At 46.4% G+C, this 11,801-nt stretch overlaps 1 protein-coding gene across 1 annotated transcript in view; it reads left to right on the top strand.

Moving 5' to 3' along the window:
* The first annotated feature begins 2,043 nt into the window (after window positions 1-2,043).
* The window catches only part of WIPI2 (WD repeat domain, phosphoinositide interacting 2), a 36,275-nt gene continuing 26,517 nt past the window's right edge, over window positions 2,044-11,801 (top strand). Inside the window, exons 1-2 of the mRNA XM_032872764.1 lie at window positions 2,044-2,294; window positions 8,798-8,880. Coding sequence (XP_032728655.1) covers window positions 2,221-2,294; window positions 8,798-8,880 — 157 coding nt within the window. The 5' untranslated portion in view covers window positions 2,044-2,220. The remainder of the gene's footprint in view (window positions 2,295-8,797; window positions 8,881-11,801) is intronic.

Genomic DNA, 11,801 nt, shown 5'->3' with positions numbered 1-11,801 from the left:
GCAGAGGCTTAACCCACTGAGCCACCCAGGCACCCCTCAGAGGTATATCATTATACAGCAGCTCCTACAGTGACTATTCACTCTTCACAGTGATTGGTTATGATATTAGAATTTTCTCAAATGCAAGAAAACTGGTTAGCAGTTATCACATATCAATTTTGGGGAACTACTTTGTTTCGCTTATGATTTTCAGAGACACCAGCAAGAAGTGACTCAGGACGAGTTAGCCTTGCCTGTCTTGCAAAATAAGCTAAATTAAACTTTGCTTGTCTGACTAAACCGGTTTTGTATACTGAGTATTTTCAAATCTGGTCTCTGTTTCTTCCCTTTTTTTTTTTTAAGATTTTATTTATTTATTTGAGAGAGATAGAGAGAGAAAGAAAAGATGAGGAGGTGGGAGGGGCAGCGGGAGAAGCAGACTCCCGCAGAGCAGGGACCTGACGTGGGACTCAATTCCAGGACCCTGAGATCATGCATGACCTGAGCTGAAGGCAGATGTTTAGCCAACTGAGCCACCCAGGTGCCCTTGGCTAGTCTTTGTTTCTATTTGATTTTAACAGGTAGATGCACGCAGTATCTCATTTGCTTTTAATTTGCATTTCCTTGATGAATATTAATGATGATCACCTTCTCAGGGGCTCATTAGCCATTTTGCTATTTTGTGAAGTGCCTGTGCGCAAGTATTTTGCCCAGTAAAAAAAATGAGTTGGTATTTTCCTTACTGATTTGCAGAAATTCTTTGAACATTCTGGAAAGACATCCTTTGTCAAAACTCATTTTGCAAATATATGTATTGCAAGTATATGTAACACATTCTGAGGTTTGCCTTCTCAACGTCTCTTGATAGTCTATTGGTAAGCAGTTGTGCTTAATTTTGATGAAGATTAATGTTTTATATCGTGGTTAGTACTTTTTAAAGTACTTGCTTAGAAAACTTTATTTACCCCAAGGTCATGAAGACATTCTCCCATGTTTTCTTCCAGAAGGCTTACTGTTTTACCCCCACATTTATGTCTACCATCCATCTCAAACTAGTTTTTGAGTTTGGTGTGAGATAGGAGAGTCAGCACCTTTTATAGAAAAGACCCTTCTTTCCTCAACGATTTTCAGTGCACTCTTGACTCTGTGGCTAGAAATAACTTCCCTACCCACAAATTTGATTGTGCCGTTCTCCTGCCTAAGTATTTTCAATGGCAGCCCATTGTTCTTAGGATAATGTTCAGTCTCTTGCTTAATGTAGCTTAACAACCCCCAACTTGGTTTGGCCACCTCCGATTTCACAAGTCAAATCTGTCTCGCTCGCCGTCCCATCCGAGCTCAGACACACTGAGCACAGCATTCCCGGGACACACTCTCATCTGTGGACCTTTGCGATACAGAATGCTTCCATCTCCCTGGACTGGTTACCTACGATTCAAATTCCAGGTCTCTCCTCCTTCAGGAAGCCTTCTCTGACTGCACGGTCCTTATCCTTTAAGTCTAGGTTGAGTGACCTCATTATGAGCTCTCTTGTACCCCGACTTGTAATTGTGTTTAATTACAAGTAATCTGTAATTTCTCTAAGGGAAAGGAGGCCCATTTAGTTCACATGGAAGGTACTTCCTAAATATTATTTCATGTATGAATATATATAAGGTGGACTCCTCCGCGTGGGCCTTGAGGAAGGGGGTTTCTGTTCTCGGATCCAGCACTCGGCAAAGAGGTTAGTCTTTCTGAGCTTCAGTTTTCAAATCTATAAAATGGGAATGCAGTGTTCTCTAAGTAGGGTTGCTGTAAGCTGTACATAAATATTTAGCACGACTGGCACACGGCGGGCCCTTTTAATATTGATAAAGTGATGGAGTGTACCGAGCACCTATTCTTTTCCATGCGCATGCGCCGCCCTGGGTCCGCCAGCAAGCCCTGCCGGCGCGTCCCCACGCGTGCGCGTGTTCGACCAGAACCCCGGGCCCCGGCCAGAGGTGAAGGGGCGGGACCTCCGCAGTACGCCTGCGCCGTAGGGAGGCTGTGCGCCGAGGAGGCGGGGCCGCGCAGGCGCGCAGAGTGCCCCGGCTCCGGAGCATAAACAAGAGCGGGCACGGGATGAGGCGGCGGTTGATCCCCGGGCAGCCAGCTGCGGCCAGCGAGGTGGCGAGCGGGGCCCGGCGCCGACCCTGAGCGCACCCGACACGCCCTCTCGCGCGCAAGCCCCGGGGCGGGCCCGCCCGCCGCGCGCCCACCATGAACCTGGCGAGTCAGAGCGGCGAGGCCGGCGCCGGCCAGCTGCTCTTCGCCAACTTCAACCAGGACAACACGTAAGGCCGGGCGGGCATCGGGAGGCCGAGGCCTGGGGTCGGGACGGGCGGGAGCCTGGGGCCGGGGCTGTAGCGGGCGGGACCCCGACCCCGAGGCCGGGCCCGGGCCCGAGATCGGGCCTTGGAGGTTCGGCGTGGAGGCCGGGGAGGGCGGGGGCGCCCCTGGGGGCGGGCCCGGAGCGTGGAGGGAGGGGCGCTCTGCTCGGGGACCCTCCGCGCGCTGCGCTGGAGCTGCGATCTCTGGGCGGGGAAAGTGATGGAGATAGGGAGGTGTTGCACCCACCCACCGAAAGGTTGCTTTACCCTGTGGGACCTCCCTTCTCACAAAGTTGGGGCACAACTTTGTGGCTTGACCTGTTGTCTCAGACGCTTCCGGAGCAGTGAGAGTGCGTTTCTTCCTGTATTCCACCTCCCCTGCATCGTCAGCCCTCTTCCTCCACTCTTTCCCTCCTTCAGGCCCTTCTCCTAGTCGCCTCATCATTTAGGGCCTCTTTCCCTTCTTTGCTTTCTTTTACTTCCTGTCTCGCTGTTCTTTTTTAGGCGACTTTGATGTCCTGCCCGAGCAAGAAACAGATTTAGCAATAACCCTGGCCTCTGATCTGGGGAGAAACTGAGCCAAGAGGGACATCTTGGGGATGTCCCAAGGGGAAGAGCGGCCACTGATGCCCACCCATGGTTTGGAACGGTGTTTGTCCAAACCCATGTGGGTTTGAGGCTGATTCTTTGGAGGCTGTGTGGGTGGCCTGTGAGGATAGTTAATAGATGAAGTTTCTGGAGAAGGAAGGAGGAGTTGTGGAACTGGAAGGGAGGAGAGCCATCTTGGGAAGTGAGTAAGAGGAAGTGATGTAAGTGAGGAGGAATGGGTCATTGGCTTCATAGTAAGTAGTTGATTGAGTTGTTACTGGCTGAATGGTATCAGCAAAGTAGAAAAAAAAATTTTTTTAATGAAAAGTTCATTGTGGAAGGGCAAGCAGCAGGTGCTCAGCAGCCTCTCCCCAGATTTGGGAGGTTAGTGCAGAGGGTCCGGCAGGGGGACCCCACCGAGGGTGGAAAGGAAGCCAGTCTCCTTCAGGGACTGCACATGAGGAACCTGAAGTTCACAGAGGTCCAGAGCTGTACTTGGATCTTCCACTTGGCCAATAGTGGAGGGGGGCATGGGACTGACTTCTTTGCCAGTGATCTTCCCACCTTGCCCCACTGTCTTTTCTACCTAAAAGGTAGGAGTTTGAGGACAGTGAATTTAGAAATCATACTGTAGCAATCTTTGAAGATTATAACAGCCAGATATAGAAGCATACTGTGTGACCAAACACCAGTACAACAGAAACATCTTGGACAACCTGTTGCACATGGTTGTAATTGGGATAGACTATATTATATTCATCCAAGAAGCGAATAGAGCATTTCAAACCATCTGTCATTTGGTTTTTCAGCCCTTAGTATTTTGAGATCGGTAAGAAGTGGTAGCTTCGTGGTTGTTTTTATGTCCTGTATAAATTAGTGAATTTCCAAAACATTTTCTACCTTTTTTTCTCAGGTTTTCACTACCCATTATTTATTTGAAAGTAAATAAAATATGAGAACGTGTTCTCTTTGGCTCTCATTTCAAATGGGCTACAAATCCCATATATAATAGATTGTATCAGTCTGGCTTGAAATTAGACCTTTTCACACTTGAAAATCATGTGCTTCCCCACTCCTCAGTGGGTCCTGAAGTTCAAGAGATTTCTGAGATTTCTGTGTCCTAATTTGGACTTGCCAGAGACCTTAATAGAGTATGAACATAAATTGTTAAGGGTAAGTTAAGATTATACTAGAAGTTTATCAGTTAAAATGACTGTAATTTGTCCTAAAGAAACGCACGAGTTCCTGAGGAAAGGCTGCACGGTTTACCCCTTTGCCTCCCTTATCCAACTCCAGAAACTATAGAGGAACACAGTTTTTCACAAGACAAAGGTTATTGGTGTGGGATCCACATTCACTGTATTGAGTGAGAAAATCTGGAAGCCATTTCACTTAGAATAGGTGTATGTTACACAGGAAGGCTTAACAAAGAATACTCCTTGTATAGCAAGCTATATCCTGCTTTTTTGTCCAGAAAGTGTGCTCATTTTTCTAGGATTCTTTCCCTGAAAGTATGAATAAGTTTTGTTTTGTTTTGTTTTTTAAAGATTTTATTTATTTGACAGAGAGATCACAGGTAGGCAGAGAGGCAGGCAGAGAGAGGGGTAAGTGGGGTCTCTACTGAGCAGAGAGCCCGATGCGGGGCTCGATCCCAGGACCCTGAGATCATGACCAGAGCCAAAGGCAGAGGCCTTAACCCACTGAGCCACCCAGGCACCCCTGTTTTGTTTTGTTTTGTTTTTTAAGCAAGAGCAGTGAAAGCACTAAAACAGCTGATCTCAGTCACCTATTGTCTGGTTAGTTCCAATCCTAGTTTCTGGAAGTAACAGTGTGGAAGGTTTATTTTGGGGGGATTTTTGGCTTTTGAAATTGAAGTTAACAAACTAATAAGTGGCAGAGTGTCACTTAAATGAAAATGTCAAGGACTGAAGTCCTCCATTGAATACCTCTTAGCTTGTGGGAAGCCCGTAGTTCGGCAACGTCTGTTTTAAACAACACTCCAAAAGGGGCAGACGAAAGAAAGGGACTTGGTTTTCCAAGTTTTTCGTTTGGAGCATTGATATTGTTAGTGTCCGGAAAAGTTATAGAGACGCTTGTTTAAATGAGATTTTTCTAGGTTACAGAGATTATTCTGGGAAAGTCACTAGTCTCCACTTTCTCCTCATCAGTAAATTGAGAGGCTTGATTGTGAATGGATTTTAAGGATCTTTCAGCCTTAAAGTTCTAGGTCATTCTGCCTGCTGGGTAGAGAGTGTGTTGGAGGAAGGCAGGACAGTCACCCAGGAGGATGTCGTCCAACAGCAGTGGCCCGTGGAGAGCAGACTGGTCAGCCGTTGGGACTTGGTGTGACCTATGGGATGTGGAAAGTGCAGGGCATTTAAGGTTACTCCCAAATCTCTGGTTTGGGTTTGGGGTGAACAGTGATTCCATTATGGGGGAAAGGTTAGAGGAAGATTCAATTTGGGGACGAAGGATGAATTCTGCTTTGGCTCCTGTGGAATTTTCAAGGCCGCAGGACTATCCAGGTGGAGATCCGGGGTGGAAGTCCTGTGAGCTGAGGGAAGGGCCTGCTGCCCGACTAGCTTACTATCGAGGGCCCAAGGTGAGCAGTTCAGGTGGTTTCCTTTTTATGGGTGTGGACAGATGCTATGCAACCCTTTAATCAAGTAAGAAGGTGACGGAAAGGGAAAGCTTTTCGTGACTAATTACTGATAAGAAGGCAAAGAAAAGAAAAAAGGAGTTAAGAAAGAGATCCGATTCACATTTGAGGGTATTTTTGTTTTTGCTGTTTTGTTTTGTTTTTAGTGGCAATCACTGCCTTTTAGATAGTGTACACTCAAGTTTAAATTTAGCGACAGACTTGCAGTTAAAGAGGGTGGGTCATACATGAGCATTTATTTTGGCTCCCTCCCAAAACCCTACTACAAATATCAACCAATAAAATACCAAAAGATATTTTAAAAGGTTGAGACCGGTAAGGAAGGAGTCACCAGCAGCAACATTTTGGCAGCTAACAAGTAGTGAAGGAACGTGGCTCCCAGATTACTAGTGGAGAAAGCGGAGAGCCAGCCTAGTTTAAAGTGCAGAATCCCCAGGCTCAGGATTGGCAGTCTAGGGAAGCTCCAGAAGTGGGATACAGGGGGACGGGATGACAATACAGAGGATTGGCCCCAAGCATGTTCCAGAAGCACTCCCTCTCCCATCCTGGCAGAGGACTTGGACCTTGTCTCCAGGGTATATAATGGAGGACTCGATTTTGACAGCAGGCACCTCTGAAGGCAGGGGTGTAGTAGTGAAGTGTAGGGGCTTGAGTAGATCTGTCCTTTTTTCTATTATAGTGAGCTGGGGGTTTTCCCTTTGTCAATAAAAGATCTCTCTCTTTCATACACACACACACACACACACACACACACAAACGTTTATTGGGGAATAAGATTATGTAAGAAGGAAATCTCAAACTTCTCTGTTACTCTGCCTCTCCCATTAGTATGTCTGCCGTTGTATGGTCAGGCAAATCATGAGAAATTATTAAAAACAGGACCGTTCCCCAAAGAGGGATGTATGAACCTGATTGCTGGTGTTACCACCCTTTAAAAACATCTACCTTTATTGATAAAGTATGCATTCGTATTATAGCATATATGCATGTCAAAAAATAATCGAAATAACTGAAATATTTTTGGTTACATTTTTGGCTGATTGAGGTTTTGTAAACCGTGCAATTAAAATTCTAGCTCAAGTGTTCAATATCCTAAATCAGCTTTGGAATATCTGTAAGAACATCTAAGTTCTGATGTTTGATCACCAAAGCCCAGTTTTGTTTTTTTAAGATTTTATTTATTTATTTATTTGACAGAGAGAGAGAGAGAGAGAGAGAGAGAGATCACAAGTAGGCGAGAGGCAGGCAGAGAGAGAGGGGGAAGCAGGCTTCCCGCGGAGCAGAGAGCCCGATGCGGGGCTCGATCCCAGGACCCTGAGATTGTGACCTGAGCGAAGGCAGAGGCTTTAACCACTGAGCCACCCAGGCACCCCCCCGCCAAAGCCCAGTTTTGACATATTCTTCTGTTAGGAGCACAGCATCAAAATCCATCTTCTCATTAACTAGTTAAAGCTCCTTAACTCTGCCCATGGAAGAAACCCTCTCTAAGCTTCTTTTATATATAAGGCCAATAAGCTTGGTGATTTGCTTCCTAAGTCAACAAGGAATTAGAATGGGAGAGGGGCTGTTAATGTTGGGGGCAGGGCCACAAGGAAGTGACACCTGTCAGCAGAACAAAAGGTGGAAAATGTATTTAGAAACTCAGCGCTACAGCCTGGCCATCTGAGGTCAGTACACAAAACCCTCAACTCCTTACTAGCATCTGAGAGGGTCACTGTATTCTAATAGTAGGGTAAGTTTAATGATGGGAGCCCCGGAAGATGTTAAGAATTTCCCATCCCCTTGTGATAGGAACACAGGAAAGCATATAGTACAAGAGCGACTTTTTCTCATTTTTTAATCCGAAATGGTGGGGGGCGGGTATTGGTGCTTAATAATTAGTTATCTGGAAAACATTCTCCCAAACACCCAACTTTCCAAAAGTTGTAGATTGCTGAGAGTTTGTCGTATTTTTTAGCTTTCCTAGGTATTCTTCTCTTTTTTTTTTTATTGGCACCTTTATTGCTTTTCAAAATATTTACAGGTAACAATACCTAATCGCTTCATCGATACAATTAATTCAGTACAGCGAAGGTTTTTTTTCCCCCAAAAAACAGACTGGTAGAAGGAGTTTTGTTTCTCTTTATACATCTAAGATGTAGAAACCCATTACAGCTTAAAAATTTAATAGTGTTTATAAGCAGCTCCGTTCTTAGAATGTACTCTCCTCCTGCACATGGATGAAAGAGAGGTTGGAAATCTCAAGTTTTTAATAAGGTTTTTAATAGGTGAAATGGCCATTAGAGGGGCCCTGGTTTTTCTCTTGTTGTGCAGATACTCCTGGTCTCGTCTTCTGCTTTGTCTCCTGCCTCCACTTGTCTCCACGTCCTCCCAGACACTGAATTCACAGCAGTCCCAGTAGCCACTTCCTCGCATGTCCCACGCTTCCTGCTTCCTTGGCTCATCTTCTGTGTCTCAAAGCTGGGCTTTCTTCTGTTTGTTTTTTTCCTGCGGTCAGTCACGTTCCAGCGGGTAGTAATCGTCTGAGGAGGAAAACCTTCATGGAGTGTCCCTTGGCTCCTGTGTTGGGGGCCTGGAGGGCCCGCGAGGTCCCTTGGGGCCTCTCAGCCACCACCTGGGGGCTGGTGTCAGGGGTGAGTGGCTTCACCTTTTCTTCGTAGGTCAGCTGTGCAGTCCGCTGCCAGATTCTAAGTTAGCTCTTTGCTCCGTTTTGTTTCCACCCCACTGTCCGGCCCAGGCGTAACACAGGTGGTCAAACTGCATTTGCTGGGGTCTGGCCGAAAGGCCAAAGGGTGTCATCGTCCCCTGCACTGTCCTTGTCTTTGCTTAAAGTTTGGGGCGTCAGCTCAGTTAGCCTTTGGACTCGCATGTAGATGAGATCACCTGAGACACCCCACTCTGCTCAGAGGGGGCCGCTGACTTAGGGCCGATTACTTCCATTCATTTGTCACATTTATCTTTAAGGTTTTGTAGGCTTTAGACAAGAATACTGCCTGTACTTCGCTGACCTTCACCTTTCCCTGGCTGTGAGCCGGGCCGTCTCGCCCTGCCCCTTTCCCCTTTCCTGCCCAGCCACCACTCACCTACCGCAAACTATCTGAAATGATTGGTGCAAATTTTTGGTAGAGATGGTGGTTGCTGGTTGGTAACTTGGAGCTAATTTGTGCATTATCACTGTCTACACGTATCAGCTCTTATTTCTGATTTGGCTTTTTTGCAGGTCCCTAGCTGTTGGTAGTAAGTCCGGTTATAAATTTTTCTCCCTTTCTTCTGTGGATAAGCTGGAACAGATCTATGAATGCAGTAAGTGTTTGCTTTATTTTTCCCCTTTCTTAAAAAAAAAAAAAAAAGATAAATGATACTTGAATTGGAATGCATTCTCAAATTCTGACACTGTGATTGAAGCCCCGAGACCCCTTGACCAGTACTCTTCTCGTCCCTCGATCCCCACAGATGGTACGTGTCCTCCAAGGTCTGTGCGTGTGCGTACTTCCACGGGTACGCATAGAAACATTTGTTTTATGGGTGGTTTTTTTCTAACACATGATACCATGTTGTATGTATTATTCTGTCATTCCTCCCCACTTTAAATGCCATTGTGTAAGCCACTTTGGTTTCGGTTCTAAAGGGCTTCCAGAAAGTGGAAAACCTCACAGCTGCTGTAGGAATGATTTATTTTCTTCTGTTGTCGTCTTCCAGCAGTCGGGTCACCCACATGTCAGAGGCGATACGGGACTGTGGAAGGGTCGTGTGAGCTTTGACTTCATGCTCAGTCACTCACTTGTGACTTTACATAGACTGCTTCATCTCAGACCTGGGTTTCTTTGGTTTTCGTTTGTGTGTGTCTGTGTAAGTTGTGCTTGGAGATTGCATGGGAGGTACAGACCCCTCCTCCCCAGAGCGATTATGCTAGAAAGCTTGGGGCTCTTCCTATATACATAACTTATTTCCTATGCGCTTAACATAGTTACACACATGTAACATACACGTAAAGGTATACTTTTGTTTTTGTGTGTGGTTTCATTTTATAGAGGCGAGCTTGTAATACGCTTTGTTCTTTATTTTTGTTTTTAAAAACTTGACCTCTTTTAGATTGAGGTGATTGGATTTACGTGCAAATGTTGGAAATAATACAAATGCCTTACACCCTTTTCCCAGTTTCCCTCAGTGGTAGCGTTGTGTGAAAGCTCAGGGTAGTGTCAACAGCCAGGAGATCAACATTGACGGGACCCGTCGCTCCCATTCGGGTTTCCCCAGTTCTGCTTGTACGCACGTGAGTTTTTATAAGTTCTGTACGGTCTTAACGCCCTTGCACGTTCCTGTTCTACCAAAAGCAAGACTCTAGAAAGTTCCGACATGGTGGGATTCTTCCTGCTATCCTTTTATGACCATACTTGTCTTCCTCCTGTCCCCCCACCCTGATCCTGGCTAATTACAAATCTGTTCTCTGTTTCTTAAATTTTGTCATTTCAAAAATGCTGTGTGAATGGAAGATTATAACCTTTTGGGGTTTGCTTTTTTTACTTAGCATAATTCTCTGGAAATTCATCCAAGCCGTTGTGTGTATGTCGGTAATTCCTTTTTATGACTGAGAAGTATTCCATGGGTGTGGCCGGACCACAGTTTACCAGTCCCCTGTTGAAGGGCAGCTGGGCTGACTCTGGTTTTTGGCGATTACAGATAAAGCTGCTGTGAACAGAGCTTTGGGTAGACGTAAGTTTCTATCTCTCTGGGATAGATACCTAAGAGTATATGTTGGGTCATATGGCACCCCCCCCCCATTTTTTTACTTTTTAAAGAAACTGCCTAAGTAGTTTCCAGGTGGCTGTACCGTTTTACCTCCCCACTGACAATGTATGAGAGATCCACTTCCTCCGTCTTTGCTGGCATTTGGTGTTACCAGTTTTTTTCATTGTGGCCATCTTGGTAGGTATCAGCAGTGCGGTCTCATTGTGGTTCTGATGTGCTTTTCCTTAACAGTTAATGACGTTGAGCATCTTTTCGCATGCTTATTTGCCACACGTATATTCTCTTTAGTGAAATGTCCACGTTTTCGCCCATGTTCTCGTGGGATTATTTGGGTTTTTCTTTTTTGATGTTGAGTTTTGAGAGTTCTTTTTATATTCTGGATACTAGTCCTTCGTCAGACATGTGGGTGTTTTGTTTGAAGATTTTATTTATTTATTTGACAGAGAGAGATCACAGGTAGGCAGAGAGGCAGGCAGAGAGAGAGGGGGAAGCAGGCTCCCTGCCAAGCAGTGAGCCCGATGCGGGGCTCGATCCCAGGACCCTGAGACCATGACCTGAGCCAAAGGCAGAGGCTTAACCCACTGAGCCACCCAGAGCCCCAAGACATGCAGTTTGTAAGTATTTTCTCTGTCTATGATAAGCAGCCCCGAAACCTGCCTGTGGCCTGACCTCCGTTAAGAATCCTTGTTAGAGAATTAGGAGCTGTCCACACAGCATACTTCTTGTAATTGGTCACACAGGGTGTGCATTCAGGGAGAGACTGAATACTTACCATTTTAGCTCTGTGAGCATGCAGTTGTGCCGTTGAATTTCTTCCTTATTAACAATGTCAGTATCTCCCTCCTGAGCGACTGTTCCAGTGCTGCCAACTTTGCTTTCTTGATGGTCTGGTGTTCCATTCTGGAATTCTACTCTGCCTGCCGATAGCTCTGAAGAAGGGGGAGGTGGGGCGAGTAGGGCCAGCAGGCTTCTCCTTCGTTCTTGGTTCCATTCACTCCATGAACACATCTCAGGAACCTGCTGTGTGCCGGGCCCTATTCTGCACATGGAGATGCTGTAGTGGCCACGTTCCTGTCCCCTTGACACTTGTGGTTAAGGGGAGAGAGACAACAGAATACATGTATCTGTGTCCAGTGTTAGGCTGGGGACACGGCGACAAGCACAGACACAAATACCGCCTCCCACCCCTGTTGCATAAGATGAAGATGTCGGGGAAATGTCACTTCTTCTGCCTGTTGCTTGAGATGGAGGAGTTCTTGTGGTCCACCACTAGGGGAGAGGGTTTATAGCCTCCCTCCAGGCCTCGGCCCCCTCTCCTTAGTAGCCCTTCGGGTGACCCCTCTCCTCCATCAGTGGAGTGGCGGACTTCTCTCCTCTCCGTTGTTTGTTGCTGCCCCAAAGGCTAGCACCCAGGCCTTCCCCCAGGAGCTGTCCAATGTCTCTGACTCATACTTCCTGTGGGTTGCCTTAGAGTT

The sequence above is a fragment of the Lontra canadensis genome, unplaced genomic scaffold (genome assembly GCF_010015895.1).
Source record: "Lontra canadensis isolate GAN:19392208 unplaced genomic scaffold, GSC_riverotter_1.0 scaffold45, whole genome shotgun sequence".
In the NCBI taxonomy this organism is placed as follows: domain Eukaryota; kingdom Metazoa; phylum Chordata; class Mammalia; order Carnivora; family Mustelidae; genus Lontra; species Lontra canadensis.
Note: the sequence above shows the minus strand (reverse complement) of the source record. Positions and strands in the feature narration are given on the sequence as shown.